Source organism: Spermophilus citellus (genome assembly GCF_964194105.1).
Source record: "Spermophilus citellus genome assembly, chromosome: 1".
NCBI classification, from domain to species: domain Eukaryota; kingdom Metazoa; phylum Chordata; class Mammalia; order Rodentia; family Sciuridae; genus Spermophilus; species Spermophilus citellus.
In genome coordinates this window covers 193864080-193879444 of record NC_138182.1, presented here as the reverse complement: position 1 = coordinate 193879444, position 15365 = coordinate 193864080, and the positions used below count along the sequence as shown (strand labels likewise).

The window sequence follows — 15365 nt, the reverse complement described above, 5'->3', positions numbered from 1 at the left end:
GTCTAACCCAGAGGTTTTCAAATGCTTTTGCTCTTATACCTGCTAAAAATATTCTTAACAATGTACCATTGTACACTTTTTAAGTAGACAGTAAAGCTTTTCATCTTAAGTTTAAATACTTTCAAAGGATGTAGTTTGGGGCATATTATAAATGTTTCTACTTTAAAATGATAGCCAAAATTCTTGTATATGTGGTTAAATCTAAATGCCACGACAATGGGTAACATACCATTATTCCATTTTTTAAAAACAAATATATATTTTTTTAACTTTCAGAAATTTGGATTTTTTCCCTTTTTCTCCTTAAATTTTATTTTCACTTCTTCCAAAGAACTTTACCTTCATATAATATGATTTTTGTTTGCATGTGTTTAACCATCCTACCACATTTATCTGCAATTAAAATCTATCTAAATTGAACTTGTCCTTTTATTTTCTCTGACTGTAAAGCTCTAAGCATTAAAAATGTGTGATTGAATTATTACTGTTCTCAATACACCACTGATTAAAACATCATGAAAACCAAAACTAACCATTAACATGAAAAGTGAAATTATATCACAAAAATGTATCTCAATGAGATGAGTTTGTTTTTTTTTTTTAGTTCCTGAATCTGTAGATGAATATAATTATTGCTCAGGTGAACAGGAGGGCAACATAAATTCTATTTCTACTTTTTTTGTTTTCATAGGTGTAAGCTGGATAAATTTAAAATGTTTTATTATAGCAATGAAATTCAGTTCTTGGAACTCTTCTCTATTATATGTCAAAATTCATGTGATGACCTACTATCAAAAATATTTTTAATTTTCTGTCATCTGACTACTTGATAAGGTGAGATATATATATATATATATATATATATATATATTTTTTTTTTTTTTTTTAAGCAACACTTTGGAAAGCACCTGACTAGCAAAGAGGTTTATTCTCTGGTTTTTGAATAATTCACTTTCTCAATTTCTGAGAAGTATAGCAAGAGATCTTTACTATGATTTATCAATTATTGTTAATTGTACAATAATACTTTCACTTAGACCTACCTTTTGAAACTCTCTCTCTTCAGGCAGAAAATATATTTTAAATTTGGTAACGCTATTGCCTAAACAATAGCTTTTTATAAAATGCTTTTATCTTTTAAAAAAAATTTTTAAGTTTACATGGACAGAATATTTTTATTTCATTCATTTATTTTTATGTAGTGCTAAGGATCGAACCCAGTGCCTCACATGTGCAAGGCATGTGCTCTGCCACTGAGCCACAACCCCAGCCCTGCTTTTATCTTATTTTTTGCTTCAAATATATTATCTCTATTTTGGAGTACAGAGTAAATTCATTCATAGGAAATGTTTGGCAAAAAAACAAACAAACAAAAAAAAACCTCATCAGCAAGGTTAATCTTCACTGTCACACTGGTTAGCCAAATTACATACATTTTATGTGAAAAAAAGGTTGACTTCATTTTTCATTTCAAATAGCTATTTCAAGGACTATTTTAAAAATCTATGAAAACTAAAAGTATATCTTATAAAACTGATCACTAAAAACAATAAATTGTAAAAACCAGATGATCAATATACCCTCATGTTATACAAGAAAAAAATGATACAAAGTACATCCTATCTCTAGAGAAATAACGTGCAGCTATTGAACACTGTTGACTACCTTTGAACAATAATTACATAAGAACTAGTGTAAAAATCAGAAACTCCATAGAAAAGTTCTAGGCTGCTAATCAATCTGACAGCACATACATTTTTTGTTGCAATTATGAAAAAGATAATAAACATTTTTAGAAGAGAAAAGATGATGATAATTGAGTGTAATTGGATAAAAATCTCATGCCATTAGTTGATAAATAGGTTTTGACAATTTTGTTAACTAATGCACATCAAATATGGAAGAATCCACATGAAAGTTTTTTTTTAATCCTTGGATTTAACCAAATCACACACATTTTACACTGTATTTTGTGAAAATTTACTAGTTACATGTAAAATAATCAGTAAACCAGGTACGATGGTGCATGCCTTTAGTCCCAGTTTCTTGGGGGCTGAAGCAGGAGGATAGGTTGAATCTGAGAGTTTGAGGCCAGGCTGGGCAACATAGAAAGACTCAGTCTCAAAATTAATTAATTAATTAATTAAAATAAATCAGCATTGCAAATCTATGCTGATTCAGCTGTTCCAAGTTACTTCTAGTAACTTCTTCCTAGTAAAGATACAACCTAGGGATAGATATTGAAATAGTGAAAAACAACTGCTTAAAAATCACTTGAAGAGGGCTGTGGTTGTGGCTCAGTGGTAGAGCGCTTGCCTCGCATGTGGAGGCACTGGGTTCGATTCTCAGCACCACATGTAAATAAATAAAGGTCCATTGACAACTTAAAAAAAGAAATCACACAAAGAAGCCATTTTGGGTATTTGATGTCTCTTAACAAACGTCTCATTGTATTACTCTCTCAGGATTTTCCTTCAAGAGCAACACATTCTTTAATAAAAATCAGGAGAAAGAAAAGGAAATCAAAATGAAATGCCCATCATTTCACTTTACCATACTTGAATTTTGAAAATCTACACAGGAGTCCAAAAGCCCCATTTCTACCTTATTAACATCATATTCACCTTTAATATGTATTTCAGAAAGGAGAGCCCCAAGCTCTACAGATTAATTATTATCATTAGAGGAAATTTTCAGTATGCTACACTTGGGTTTTTGGGTGTCATGTTACGGGCGATGTGTCATACTGAAATTTGGGATGGGTAAAACTTCTATATATTTTTTATAAGAAAGGTGTGTGGGGAAAGAACTATTATAAACCTAGACTTGTTCTCAACAACCAATTTTAAGAAAGAATATAGTTTATACAGAGGATCTTAAAACTATCCATAAGCATATAGTCGTTGGAAAACATTGCATGCCTTTAGGAACACATACTTCAGTTTGAAAATCATGAATCTATTCTACCCATACAGAGCCTAGCCTGACCCCATCCAAGATTTTTTACCATGGGAGGAGGATGACTTAATAGTTTCAAAAAGGCCCAGGAAAGGCTCAAATGAGATTGCAGCAGACAAGTTTTGGAATCAGCATTAAGATGCCTCTGTTTCCAATCTGTTGTCCATGGTACTCCAAGTGCTCCAACTATCAAAACAAAGAGTATAAGCCTCCTAGTTTTTTTGTTTTTTTTTTTTTTTGGTGAAAATAAGTGCATCACCATCCCTTAGAACCAGAGGATTAGTGTTGTAAACTGCCAGACCAACAGAGGCGGGCAGTGATGTAAGTGCATGAAGCAGGCAGGGTGTGAGAAAAGAGTGGTGAAGGCTGAATCAAGGAGGGGGTGTGCCTCATCCAAAGGAAGAGACTTCATCTCAGCTCCAATCCCACTATTCCTAGATCTCTCATTTTCAATCCAGATTTTCATGCAAAATCTTCCAGTTTGTCAATAATGGCAAATAAATTAATATTTTTATAAAACACATTGTAAGCAAAATAAAACAAGCCTATGGGTTATACGTAGTCCATGATTGTTGGTTGGCAATTTCCACCCAAACATAACATGGTGCTATGTTTGCCTCTGGTGAAAGAACAAAGCAGTTTGGGGTCTCTGACTCCAGCCAGCTCCAATTCTTAGCTCTGCTTCAGCAGTTATTTACTCTAACAAGTCTATAGCTGATCCTCACCTATGATTCCTGTACCTTTAAGGAGCAGTGCAGGGTCAATCATCTAATATTTCAAACGTTTTGGAGACCAAGGGAGTTGTTACCAATGAATCCCACAGTGCACAATTTGCTCAGAGAACTTTAAACGTCTTTTATTTTAGGTTCCTTGTTTTTAAAGCTTCTAATAACATTCTATAAATATCCTTTGTGGGGTTGATAGCACTTAACGATTAATAAATGGAGGCTGTGCAACCCAAATATTATAGTTCCTGGTTGCTGTCCTCTTCTACCTTTAGTCTCTCAGCTCCAAAGGACTGGAAAACTTTTTCAGCAGAAAGAAGTAGGTATGATTCTAGTTTTACCTCTTTTTATACCTGACCCCTGCTCTACAATTACCGGAGTGTTTAACTTCAGATAGTGTGTTGATTTAAAAAATATGTCCAAACATTCTTTGGTTTTCTTCCAAGAGGTACAGCTCAATTCCCTTCTTCCTTTAGTGTGGGCTATACTTAATGACTTGATTCTAATGAGCAGAAAATGATAGATGATGGTGCATTGTGAGAATAGATCATAGGCATTTTGGCTTACTCCTAGCCCTCTCTTGAATTACTTACTTTTGAGGAAGCTGGAACTTAAGAAGACACTCAAGCAGCTCTATAGAGAGGCCCATGAATAGAGGAACTGTGGCATCCTGCCAACAGTCACAGGACTGAGCCATAGTGGCAGCCAGTTCTCCAGCCCCAGTCAAGCCTACAGAGGACTGTGGTCCGTGCTGACATCTTGACTGCAACCGCAAGATCGTGAGCAATAACTATTAGTTAAATTGTTCCTGGATTCCTGATCAACAGAATCTGTGAGATGTGAAACTTTCATTGTTCCAAGATGCAAATTGTGGTTGAATTTTTTTTTTTTTTAATGTGGAAATAGATAGGCGAAATCCATCTGTTCCACCCCCATGGCTCAATCTCATCACCTTTTTCTATTCTCAGAACAAGGCAAGAAGTCAGGGGTTATTCCCTGACAACTTGACAATCCCACAGACGATGGGAGCCTGGCGGGTGAGGGAAATAGGACTGTTTATAAGCTTAAAGGAAAGCAAATATAAGAAGGGCTTCCCCTACATCCAGATGTATCAATTTCTGGATGGGATTACAAAGAAGTGAGGGTGTCTTTATTTTAAGAATTTTCCCCTCAGGTTGAAAAAAATCTGATTATGTGGTAGGCACCTGGGATTTAGTTCTTCCCTAAGGATACTTTCTCTTAAAAAGATTAAAAGTTGAGGGTGAGTAGGAAACTCAATCAAAATTTGAGATGTGTATTAATTTCAAAGTAAACTCAGCAACCCGCAAATTAGAAGTCCCTCTTGACATGCATGATCAAGAACCCAAGATTTACCAGATAGCATCTGATGCCCATTCTTCAGCTCCTCTTTCTTCCTCCTCTGGCTTTTTATCTCAGAATTCTATTCTTTAGCCTCTGTTCAGGTGATCCCTCAATATCTGAACCCAATCACCTGGTTTAGTGATTTGTACACAGACAAATTAAAGTTCCACTCCCATAATACATGAAGAGACCAGCAGATTTTTCCCAATTTGGGGAGTATGAATCCCCTGAGTTGCCAGGTTTCAAGGTCACATGAGACCTCCAGAAGGTTCTGGAGAGGCCATTCTATCATCTGCTGAATTCTATGTATCTGGGTACATCCAAATGAAGTGGCTTAAAATTCTATCTCAAAATTCTATCTTCTTACACGTTTAAGCCTTTTGTCTGTGTAAAAGTGCAAATATTCCATGAAGCAAGGTCAGGTATCTTTTGGTAAGGATAAAGAATACCACAGAGTAAGTAGGTCTTAATGGAAGGAGTGAGAAAGAACAAGTTTTGAGGTATGTGGGAATGCCCTGAAAGGAAGAAAGAGTCAAGAAATAAAAGGATCTTGGTCTGATTTCTTTTGTGTCCAGAGGCAGCTCTGCTAATACCATCTTAATGAGGCCCTGCCCAGCTCCTAATCTCATAAAGCCCTCAAAAGGGAAAATGCATGAAAGGCAGAACTGATTCTCTTTTGATATGTGCCCCTGGGTTTACAGGCCTGACTTGAAGGGTTCTGGGAACACAAAAATTAGCATGCACCAATGAAGGCATTCAAAAGTAGGACTCTTCTTCAACAATAAGCCAAATCAGACAATTCCTTTACAGCTTGCATATTTATTGAACAAATACTACTAAAATAGCTAAAATACATTGGGTACTTGTGAGTGCATCAGTAAAGATCACATTGTTACAAAAGCCTGCATTTTCAGCAGTACACAACTGCAACTCTACATAAATGCCACAGATGCAGAATACTGTTTTCTTGCTCTATTTACACAGCTGATATACCTATTCTAACAAAGGAGGGGCGTGGGAGTAAAGCACAAGAAACTCAGGCCAATGGGGGCGCAAGAAGAGAACGAAGTGCAGCGCATGCGTCATCGGTGTTTAACAGTCAGAAGCGGAACAGTTCAGAACAAGGCCTGCCCTGTCAAAGGAAGAGCTAAAAGACAACGTTATATAAAAATTAAGGTGGGCTTTCAGACTGGCTAACACAACAACATTCCATGAGTAGATGGTATTATCTGATTTTATTTTTGTTTATCCATTTCACTGGGAGCAAGGACAAAAATGTAAAATCTACCCTTGCTTGTCAAAACTGCCCAAAAACATTGCTCTGCCTTTTATCATCATCATTATTATTACTTTGTAAATATAGTTTTTCAACTTAATTCTTGGGAAAGGTGGAATTTTCATATGCCTACAGATGCCAGTGTTTTGGATTCTTTTCACATGGCATTTATTTAAAGAGTGGACCTTTCCCCCCACCCCACTCCCACCCACCCCCATCCCTCACCCACCCCCCAAAAAAATTATGGTCAAAAAGAAAGAATCCAAAGAGACATCTCAAAATGCCTGTAAAGTTATTGCTTTTCTTTCTGTAAGTCAGGCAGGCGAGGCTACGGATTGGAAGAGATTTGGTAAGTAAATTACAGTTTTGTGGTTGCTCCCACTACCGTGACTGCATATCCATGAGTGCCAGCCATCGAGACAGTCTCTCACACTCTTGGTAGCATTCGCTCAACCTACAACACTGAGGAAGAAAGCCACACTGAAGACACAAGGAAAACAAGTCAATCCAGTCTAGAGAACAACATTCAGGGAAACAGAGTACCAACACCTTCTTAGAACATGGAAATAAAAAATAACTCCATCAGAGCTACCTCGCCAAGGAGCATGTTGAAAGTCCAAAATAGCACCATTCATCAGTGTCTCAGGTCCTGTGGCAGCATCTCGGTCACTTACCACAAGGAAACAATGAGTTTCAAACTACTTCTATACATCAAAAGAGTACATGGATAAAATATAGAGATATACAGACAATTGATGAACATAAACTACTAGGCTTGTTACATCTAAATGAAAAAAAAAATGGGGACTCTCAGCCTCTGCAAGAAGCAGTCGGGAGCTGTGTGAGTGAAAAGGCAGGAGTGGACCAGTTGTGTGAGAGCAGTGGGAGTTTGAGTTGTGGAAGACACTGTTGTAGCGAACCAGGCCTGAAGGCCCACCTGTAGGGGGGTTGTAAACGTGGATTCACAGTGTGAAATTCTGAGCATTTTCACTTGAGTCAGAATGATTAAAAACTGGTTTGATGATACCTATTTGTCCACTGTAAATTCTCTAAAGCAAGGCTCAGAGTCCCATAGTTTCTTCGTATACTTGATGATTTACACAGAAAAAAATCCCATATATGATACCATGACCTCATCAATACCCATACACCATATGTAATACAAATGGAGGTGTTACGATTAAAAAGAGTGGAGGTAACTGATACTTGGGGAGCGGAGTTCATCGCTGCCCAGTGGAGTCAGGGAGGCAGCGGTGGTCTCATTGATCTTCTTGCGGTTCACTTCCTTTGGGACGGGAAGTCTTCCCTATAAAGCAGGTGGATGCAGACAGACACACACACAGAGAAAAAAGACAAACAGTCATGCTTCTGAAACCATTTTTTTTTTTTTAAATTCTGCTTCTCCTACCTACTGAGGGCCTCACACATCCTAGGCAAGGGATCCACATTGAGCTACATCCCCAACCTTCCTACCCACTTTTTATCCTTGAACTCCTGCTATTCTGCAAACGGTTTACATATTAAACACAGTTCACCCAAATGTAAATATTAGGTCTGTGGGGGCATGAAGCAATTAAACACTAACCGCCTTTGCTTCAGTACAATCAAGTGGTTCTCTAATGGTGGTGGTGGCCAGCCATGTGTGAGGCAGCATTCCTGAGAGTCAGATTTCTGGGGATATTTGGTAGTGTCAGATACGACCCAACGTCAGGCTGGATGAGAGGTGCTCATAGGAGTGTTCATAGGTAATTTTTTTTTTAAGTGCAGCAGGTGGTGTGGTGAGAAGTAATGATCTGCTTTCTAATATATAACAAAAATATTTTAAAACAACTTGCATAAATCTTTTCTATGTGTGGTTTATTCTATAAATAGTTAGCACCTTCTATGTGGACCCTAATGGTCAGAACCAGAAGAGGACACCAAGAATGGAAGTGTTTGGTAAGGAAATAATGTGAGGGGAGCCTGAATTGTGGCTGTAGGAAAAGAGGAGGATAGTGAGAAAACAAGGCCAGATAAGTGCATGATTCAGTTGGTCTGGGTTGAGTGGGGCTTTTCTAAACCTGATGAGCAAAGTTTTGTGTTTCTGACTTACAATGATCCAAACTCAGTGTGACTGATGATCATCCACCATACAGCTTCTGCTGACACACTGAAGGGGCCAGCAGTAGACAGCAGCCCTCCATCCCAACCAGGCAGCAAGACAACAGGATAATAAGGCCCACTACCCAAGCAATACAGAAGTCTTAACTAACCACACAGGGACTATATGCCCTGTTCAGTTATGAATATACTAAAGCTTGAAGCTTGACAACAGACTGTCTTTTATTTAAGCCATTAATTGCTGGAGTTTTCTTGGAAAAAAAATTCCCTTGTGATTTTAAAAGATCTGTTAAAGGATCTGGTTTTTTTCTCTCTCTTTTTGCTTTCTGCTCAGGTCACAGGTACTAATAGGACGTGTTTTAATAAAAATGAATTTGATTAGATATAAGGACTTGGACTAAAGTGATATTCTTATTTGGTGATCTTTAAATTATCACATCTGAATTTATTTTTAAGAATTCAGAAGTTGAGAACTTCTTCTAAACAACACAAAACTGAATAAACATTTCCAGCAACCTCAGTTTGAACAAAATGCAGCAGATAATTGAACTTTAAGAAGTCTTATTTACTGAACAGGTTTTCCATATGAAACAACTGGTGTGCCTAAATTTTGCTTAAATACCTCAGACTTTGAAAGCATATAACATTTGTAGGATGTATGTAAAATCCACATAATATATACTTTAATGTTTCAGGGCCTAAGTTATGATTTCAGAGGTTGTTTGGGTATCTACCAATGGGAAAACCCAGAAAATTAAATTAAAATATATTTCATCACTCACATACCATTAAGGATTAAGATAAAATTGCTATAATATTAGTCAGCTCCTTGTAGTTGTGAAAATAATTTCAATCCAAAAATTAAAAAAAAAAAAGAAATCTGCTGGTGTTTTTAAAATAATGTCACACTCACTACCCCCCCCCCCCCAATCAATCAGTTAGCATAGTCAGGACATGACAAACTTAGGTTTTGGACAAACGAAGAGTTCAATAGCTGTTAGTTGTCAACAGTCCAGCAAGGAAGGGAAATCAAAAGTTCATAAAAAATTATCTTACTGAACAACTGCATTCTGAACACAAGTTTCAGTCTTAGTACCCTTTCACCTCCATGAAAAATATACAAGAAAATGAAATGGAAAACCTGGTAATTTGGAAAAAGGTACTTCTTTAAAAAAAAAAAAAGTGAAGCAGAGTATTTAACATTTTTTACTTTTTCTCCCCTTCCTTTTGAGGTCCTAAAAATACTCACTCATTTTTTTGTTCATTATTCATGTTGTGAGTGCTTGAGCGTGCTATTAGATTCTAAACCCACAGAGATCAAAACAGAAACAAAAACATTCCCTGCCCAACCTGCTCATAATTAACTTGCTCAATGGGAGACAGACACCCAAGTAATGGGGCACCAGCAAGCCCACTGTGGTTGGTTGTGCATGGAGGTGAGCTGTTGAAGGACCAACCCTGAGGGCCCACAGACTAATATGGCTGCAAGGAGAGGAGGTCCTGGTAGGGGGTGGGCACAGTTCTGTGCATTTTCCCTTTAGAACCCTGGACTTACTAGATTTTAGTCTGCCTCCCATTTATCCCTCACCCATTCTGTTTTAAAGAATAGTCTTTCTGTTACACTAAAGGAGTTTTAGGATTCAACAACTAGGGAAGGAGGCCTCTTGAAGAGGGAAGAATAGACACAAAGACATCTTGTTTTTCCAGATGTCAGGCCTTATAAGCATTCAGAAAAAAAAATAATCATCTCCTCCTCCATTATCCCACATAAAATGGTCCCTAAAGACTGAGGGATTAATATTTTTAAAAAAGGCTGAGAGTAGGGTGGGGAATGGAGGTGTCCAGTGTCCCCCACAGACCTACTCTCCTGGATGTCACTACAGCTGATATGTCTCTGGTAGGTGGCCCTCCCTTCTGATGATTACTAGAAGATTAGCCCCCAGTTACTCAATAATGTGCTTTGGACCAAGTAAATCAAGATTATTTTCCTTACAATTATGCAAAGATGTGCTTTGTCAAAACAAAACTGCTAGAGAAAGAAAAATAGTGTATGCTTAAAATATTACTCATTTATTTAGAGAGGAGGCAACTTAAAATGGCAGAGGTGTGGATCTTGCAATCCATTGTGCCCACCCCCTAGAGCATGCATGCTTCAGTGTGTGCAAGATCTGATCCCTGATGGCTTTCCAAAGAGTTAAGGGTGACACTGCTGACCTCACTGAGGAGCTTCACCTGCTCTTACCATCTGGTTGATGTCACCAGTATCAAACAGAAGAATTTTGGATGCCTAAGGAAGCAAGAGTTAAGGAAAAGGCTATGCTTGTATTTCTGTTTCACCCTAAGCTGTCCCAGGGGAATTATACCCTGATCTGGCTCAATAAAAACGTCTAGGGGAAAAGTATATATGTTTCAAAGGGCTGGAGTGTAGCTCAGTGGCAGAGCACCCTGGGTTTGTTTCCCAGACACACACACAGTCTAGTGCTGTGCTGCTGCTGTAGGTGGACAGCTCTAGTATTTTAGCTCTCTTCAACACTAGACGAGCAAGTCTATGGGGGACACTGAACGCATCCTTTCCCTACCCCATTCCCAGCCTTTTTGAATACTCAAATCCTTCAGTCTTTAGGGACCATTATGTATGGGATGATGAAGGAAGAGATGAGTATTTTTGTCTGACTGCTATGGCCTGAATCCTGAAAGACCTTGAAGATCAGGCAGGGCCTAAGCTGTTTTGTTCCTCTACTTTTCAGCCAATGACTTCAACCTTGACCTTAAGAAATTCCCTGAAAGATTAAAAATGATTTAGGATTGTTTTCTTTCAGTATGAACTTCCAGTTGACACAATCTCTTCAACTCCTGCAACTATTAAAACCTTTTAGAGTAAAGAAGAGTTTCTTAAACATTGAAATACCAGTGTTTTCTGGGGGAAGGCTTTACCATTAGTCAATGACACAGATAAAACTTTTGAATATAAATTTTATTTCCAACAGACTTTTTCTTTATTCATTGAAAAATTAGTGTCAGTGATAAAAAGTACAATCCTCCTCCCTGAGGTCAAATTGATATTTATCTTAAAAGGCAAAGTCTAAAGGTATCTATGGTAAAAACTGATAAATTTTTGTTTGTCTTAAAATGGTGCTGAAATATAAATTTTTAAAAATTTTCTTAAAGCAGAGAATTGTCACACTAAGATGTCAAAGCAACAAAACCATATTAATATAAAATGTTTTTTTCAACTTACAAATTAGGAAAATGAATAAAACAGTTTTTATGTTCTTCCCACTTTGTTTCATAGGGAATCTTATCAGACATCAGGAATTATTAGCAGAAGAATAGGTCATCATTTCACACTTTTAAGAAATCCTCAGGACTTCGGTTGTAGCTCAGTGGTAGAGTGCTTGCCTCTTCAGCACCACATAAATAATAAATTAATAAAATAAAGGTATTATATTCATCTACAACTAAAAAAAAAATCCCTTGATTCTAACCACCTCTTTTAGTTTTTAGGTTTATCATATTTGAGTTTGTCCAACAAGGAATCTGTAAAATGCACATGTGATAAATTGATTCCATGATTCTTACATAAAAATATATTTTTTACTTGTTTGGCAAGAAGGGAAGATAAAATGAACTATAAGAGTCACAGGACTTTACGTTATGTTTTCAAAAATATATATTCTTTCCAAGGTCATTACAGTAGCATATAATGGATATTAAAATGAAAAAGAAAACATTTTTCCCCAAATACCACTAAATTGAAAATAGTGTTCACATAAATGTGTCTGTCAGGTACCCATCAAAAATGGTAGATCAGGATCTTACCTTAGGAATCCTTCCCTCCATTTCCTTGTCTGGAAATGGTTCTTGACTGACCCAGACAAAGAGTTCTGGGTAATAAACCTATAGAGACATAAAAATACACATGTTCAGATTAAAAGCACCTGAAATCACCTGGGATCAGTTTAATGAGCTCAATTCTCAATGGTCACTTATTTCCCCCATTTGCAACTTAAGAGTGCTGGAGAAACCCTTTAACTCTTTCCAGTTGTTAGTGTGCTTCTGAATGTACACTATTCTCAGGAGTGTTAGCTAAATGTCTTCTAAGATCAAGTCCAATGGAGCAGAGATATCAATCAATGTTATCTTTAGCAAGCAAAGTAGTAGCTCAATGGCATGTCAGGTGCACCAAGTCACCAGGGAGGCCTAACTTGCAAAGCAACCTGTGTGTAAGTATCCTTGCAAAGGTCCATGTTCATGACATAAATGTGTCTGTTGGGTACCCATCAAACACTGTCAGGAGTTATTCTAATCATTTCTTGTTAGGGTAAAGATTATGCACAAAGTAGTGGGCAGGAGCTTTCCTGATTGTCTCCAGGGCCATGTGGCCACTAACAACACATTCTTTCCAGCTGGATGAAACAGCCAAGCATCTGAGAGAGGGGTAGGGAGTTGGGCAGCATTGTCATGAATGATTCAGAGAATACTAGGGGATGGATTCTGGAGGGTAGGAGGAGGTGGAGAGAGGGAAGCAAACTGAGTAACTCTTCTTTAAATATACAAAGAACTATTAGCATAAAGCTGCTGACCAGCTGTTCTCCATCTCCAGTAAAGACAGGAGTGGGGGAAAGGACTTAAAATTACAACTACAGATTTAGGTCAGCTATAAGAAAGAACTTGGCACAAGAATCGTTCAATTACTAAAAGAATTTAGAAGAAAACTGTGAAATCTTCTTTAAAAATTTTAGGAACAGAATCCAACAACCATCTGTCAGGGCTAATTCACATTTGATTACAGCCCTGTTGGAAAAGAGGGATGAAATTAGGTAACATTCCCTCCAGATCTGATTCTCTAAGTTTTATAAATAAGTCCCACATTTAATAAATAACAATTAAGAATCACACCTCATTAATAGATGAAAAAGTGGATTGAGATGTCAGTTTGGGTTTTAAAAGCACTAATCATTGCGCTGAATGTAATATTTTGTCTGTCCCAGCGGATCGATTTGGTTCAGAGGAGGTCTGGAGTAGGAAATATGGATGGTTAACTGCATTCACTCTTTTGGATAATATAACAGCAACTATCTTCACTCTTCACCAGTAATGTTTATAGCACATCCCAGCTTACTGAGCAATTTTGCATACATTATATAATTATCCTGATAAGTCTGTGAGTTGGTCTTAATATCATTATACAGATGAGGAAACTGAAACTCAAAAAGGTCAACCAACTTACCCAAAGCAACACAGACTGTGTTGGGTAGGAATGTAACTCATACTAGGTTTCTAGATTCAAAGCCCTCTTCTTTCCACTATCCTGCTGCCCTCACATTATCCAAGAATGCAAATCGCCTACCACCTCTACCTCAAAATTACACAAGTCCACGGTCACCACCCACACTGAGTGTTACATACTTGAGAGCTCATCCTGCAAGAACTGATGCTATTTTCTTACTTTGTACCGGGTCTGCTGTCTGAGCCAAGTGGTTCCCTCAAACCTAATCCACCTTCCTCTTCCACAGATTTCCCCTCCTCTGCCCAGCTCCTTCTTGAAATATTACACCATCTGCCTTGCTTTGGGACATGCAATCACTCCTGACATTCTCTTGAGCCCAGAATGGGTAATGACAACAAAATTACAATAAAAGATACGCACACATTTTTTCAAGGCATGTACCAAAGTCATAACATATAGAATTCCAGTTTAACTTTAGGATACCCAAAATTTTGAGTTCAATTAATGTAAATGAGTATAAAATGATCATTTTCCAACACTACCCCTTTAAGAAACATGATTTAAACATGATTTTAAAATATTATAATATTAGTGTTTCCTTAGAAGCCAAAAATGTTGACAAAAGTTCATGTAAAAACTTAATAAGTATATGGAAGCAATGAGATGCAAAGTCAAGTAAATGTTGTCATTTCTCTTTCTTGTGCTTCTCTGAGATACCATTTTAAAGAAATCACCATGCTTTTGATTTAACTTCTAGTTTCAAAGCATCAATAACTCAAGTCTAATTTATAGGTCAAAATAACTTGCCTTTCAGAAATTATTACACTTATTCTAACAATATGTTTTCCAAAGGAATCTCCTTTTCTTAAGAAAAATGGCCAATGACTTTTGCCATTGAACTTGGGAATATTTAGTACTTGATAGCAAAACCCACAACTAAAGAAAATTTTTTACTTGCTTCAGATGTATTCCTTCTTTTGCAATGTATTTATTTGGTCACAAATGTACCAAAGACATTTCTAATTAGGCATTGTTTAGTATTTGAATCATAAAATAATCATTGTATACTACAGGAAAAAAAATGTCATTTTGGCCTTGAGGTAAAGTCTTCTAATCTCTTTCAAAGTCAGGACCTTAAGCCAAAAATGGCAGGGACAGAGGATTCTCAGATACATCCCTAAAACCTGCTTGACTGGTCTCTAAGAATGTACAGATCCCTAGATAGAGTATCTGAAGGGTCTATTTAAATTTCTTTTTCTCATTTTCTCTCTGTCCCGTAAATGAAGCTGCTTTGGGGAAAAGGCGGTAGGCAATGGAAATAAATACTACCTATTATATATTATTATTCTTTCTTAAACCTGTGGTATTTTGAGATCCTAAAATGAAGAAGTTAAGGAAAAAAAAAATCTGTTGACAATCACTCTCCTTGCTCTCAAATGACTCAGACCTGACCTTTGGGATTGCAGGAGAGCTTCAACTGTCATCTCACTCTCAGTGCTGGACACAGAGAATAGGAGGTCACAGCAACAAGCACTCGTGTTCCATTTAAGTGTCTTGATTTGAGTGCACCGAGTTTTCTCTGCCTCAATTTCCCATGTGAATATCATCTAGTCGACTACCCAGGCTCTACCACTGGCAGTGAGGGACACCATGCCACTTTTCAACTCCAAATTTCTTACCAAGCTCCATGCACTCATTCACTAAGAGCTCATGA

The 15365-nt window shown here is 37.2% G+C and overlaps 1 protein-coding gene across 2 annotated transcripts in view; it reads right to left on the bottom strand.

Moving 5' to 3' along the window:
- Positions 1 to 5848: 5848 nt before the first annotated feature.
- Positions 5849 to 15365, bottom strand: part of NREP (neuronal regeneration related protein) — a 28104-nt gene continuing 18587 nt past the window's right edge. For both annotated transcript variants that reach the window (XM_081307226.1, XM_081307227.1), the window contains exons 4-5: positions 12241 to 12318; positions 5849 to 7627 (exon numbers count right to left, since the gene is read on the bottom strand). In XM_081307226.1, coding sequence (XP_081163352.1) covers positions 7502 to 7627; positions 12241 to 12318 — 204 coding nt within the window. In that variant the 3' untranslated portion in view covers positions 5849 to 7501. The remainder of the gene's footprint in view (positions 7628 to 12240; positions 12319 to 15365) is intronic.